The sequence below is a fragment of the Carlito syrichta genome, unplaced genomic scaffold (assembly GCF_000164805.1).
Source record: "Carlito syrichta isolate Samal-C Ts95f unplaced genomic scaffold, Tarsius_syrichta-2.0.1 Scaffold111520, whole genome shotgun sequence".
Classification (NCBI taxonomy): Eukaryota; Metazoa; Chordata; class Mammalia; order Primates; family Tarsiidae; genus Carlito; species Carlito syrichta.
Window position 1 is genome coordinate 3,981 of NW_007055616.1, and position 1,322 is coordinate 5,302.

The following is a 1,322-nucleotide window of genomic DNA, read 5'->3' on the forward strand; positions in this document are numbered from 1 at the left end:
GGCAATCCCCTCGCCTCGGCCTCCCAAAGTGCTGGGATTACAGGCTGAGCCACCGAGCCCGGCCCAAAGGGCTTCTTTCAGTCTCTCCCAGACTGATCTGTGCTTGCCACGGGAACCCTGAAAGTCAGCGAGAGTGCAGCCCCCGTGCCCACAGAGCGTACAGTGGTGGCCTTCTTGCTGGGTCCCGCCTGCATCTGGGCACCCAGAAGCACCCTCCCACAGGCACGGTGACCCGACTAAGCCTGTAAGTGCTGCAGCCAGAGGGCTTAGGACACCTGGCCCGCCTCCCGCTGCCCTAACACCCTGGGATTACCTGCTGTGTGCTCTCCACACAGACAGCAGGGTCAGCCCCCTCTTCCAGCAGCCAGCCCAACAGCACGGGCAGTCCGGGGGCCAGCTGGTCCCACTGCTGGAGCAGGTCACACAGGATGGCCAGGGCCAGAGGCAAGGCGACGGAGGCATCCACCTGGCAGAAGGCGAACTCTGCAGAGACAGGAGGGGGCAAGCAATGCACCGCGGCTGGGGCTGGCCCTGGGTGGCTGCAGGACAACATGAACCTCAGGTAAAACCACTGCCACCAGTCCAGCAGGGACGCTGGAGGATGGGCTTGCTGAAGCCTGTTAATCCTGTCTGAATCCTACTGACTGGGTCACAGGCCTGCCCCCACCGTGTCCATGCCCTGTCCAAGCATGGACGAGCAGCCCACCTGCAGTGGTCTCCCCTCTGCCCTTCAGTGTCGCTGGAAGGGTCTGGACGCTTCCTGCCCATGGTCTCCCAACCCCATTGGCTAGCCCCTTCCTCAGTAGACACATCTTCTGGGCATGTGACACACTCCATCTCTCCATCTGAGAGGGCGTCAGGACATTTTCTTAAAGGGCCAGAGAGTGCACCCCATGGGCCCAGGACTCCCGGCTATGCCAAAAGTGGCCACGGACAACCTGAAACAGATGGTCGTGGCTGTGTTCCAACCAGACCTTATGCCTAGACAATGACAACGTGAATTCAGGGATCTGTCACAAGATATTATTCTTTTGCTTTTTCAACCATTTATTTTTAATTAAAAAAAAAATTTTTTTTTTTGAGTTGGAGTCTCACTCTGTCGCCCAGACTGGAGTGCAGTGGCGTGCTCACGGCCACCCCAGTGTCGACCTCCTGGGCTCTGGTGAACCGTCCGCTTCAGCCTTCCAAGTAGCTGGAACTACAGGTGCATGCTACCATGCCCAGCTAATTTTTTATTTTTATTGTAGCGACAAGGTCTCGCCAAGTTGCCCAGGCTGGTCTCGAATCCGTGGGCTCAGACAATCCACTCGCCTCGGCCTCCC

The 1,322-nt window shown here is 58.2% G+C and overlaps 1 protein-coding gene across 4 annotated transcripts in view; it reads right to left on the bottom strand.

Annotated features, from left to right (window-relative positions):
- Positions 1–1,322, bottom strand: part of THADA (THADA, armadillo repeat containing) — a 355,753-nt gene that overhangs the window by 1,281 nt on the left and 353,150 nt on the right. For all 4 annotated transcript variants that reach the window (XM_008069947.2, XM_021718159.1, XM_021718154.1 and 1 more), the window contains exon 37: positions 314–483. In XM_008069947.2, the coding sequence (XP_008068138.1) occupies positions 314–483 (170 nt within the window). The remainder of the gene's footprint in view (positions 1–313; positions 484–1,322) is intronic.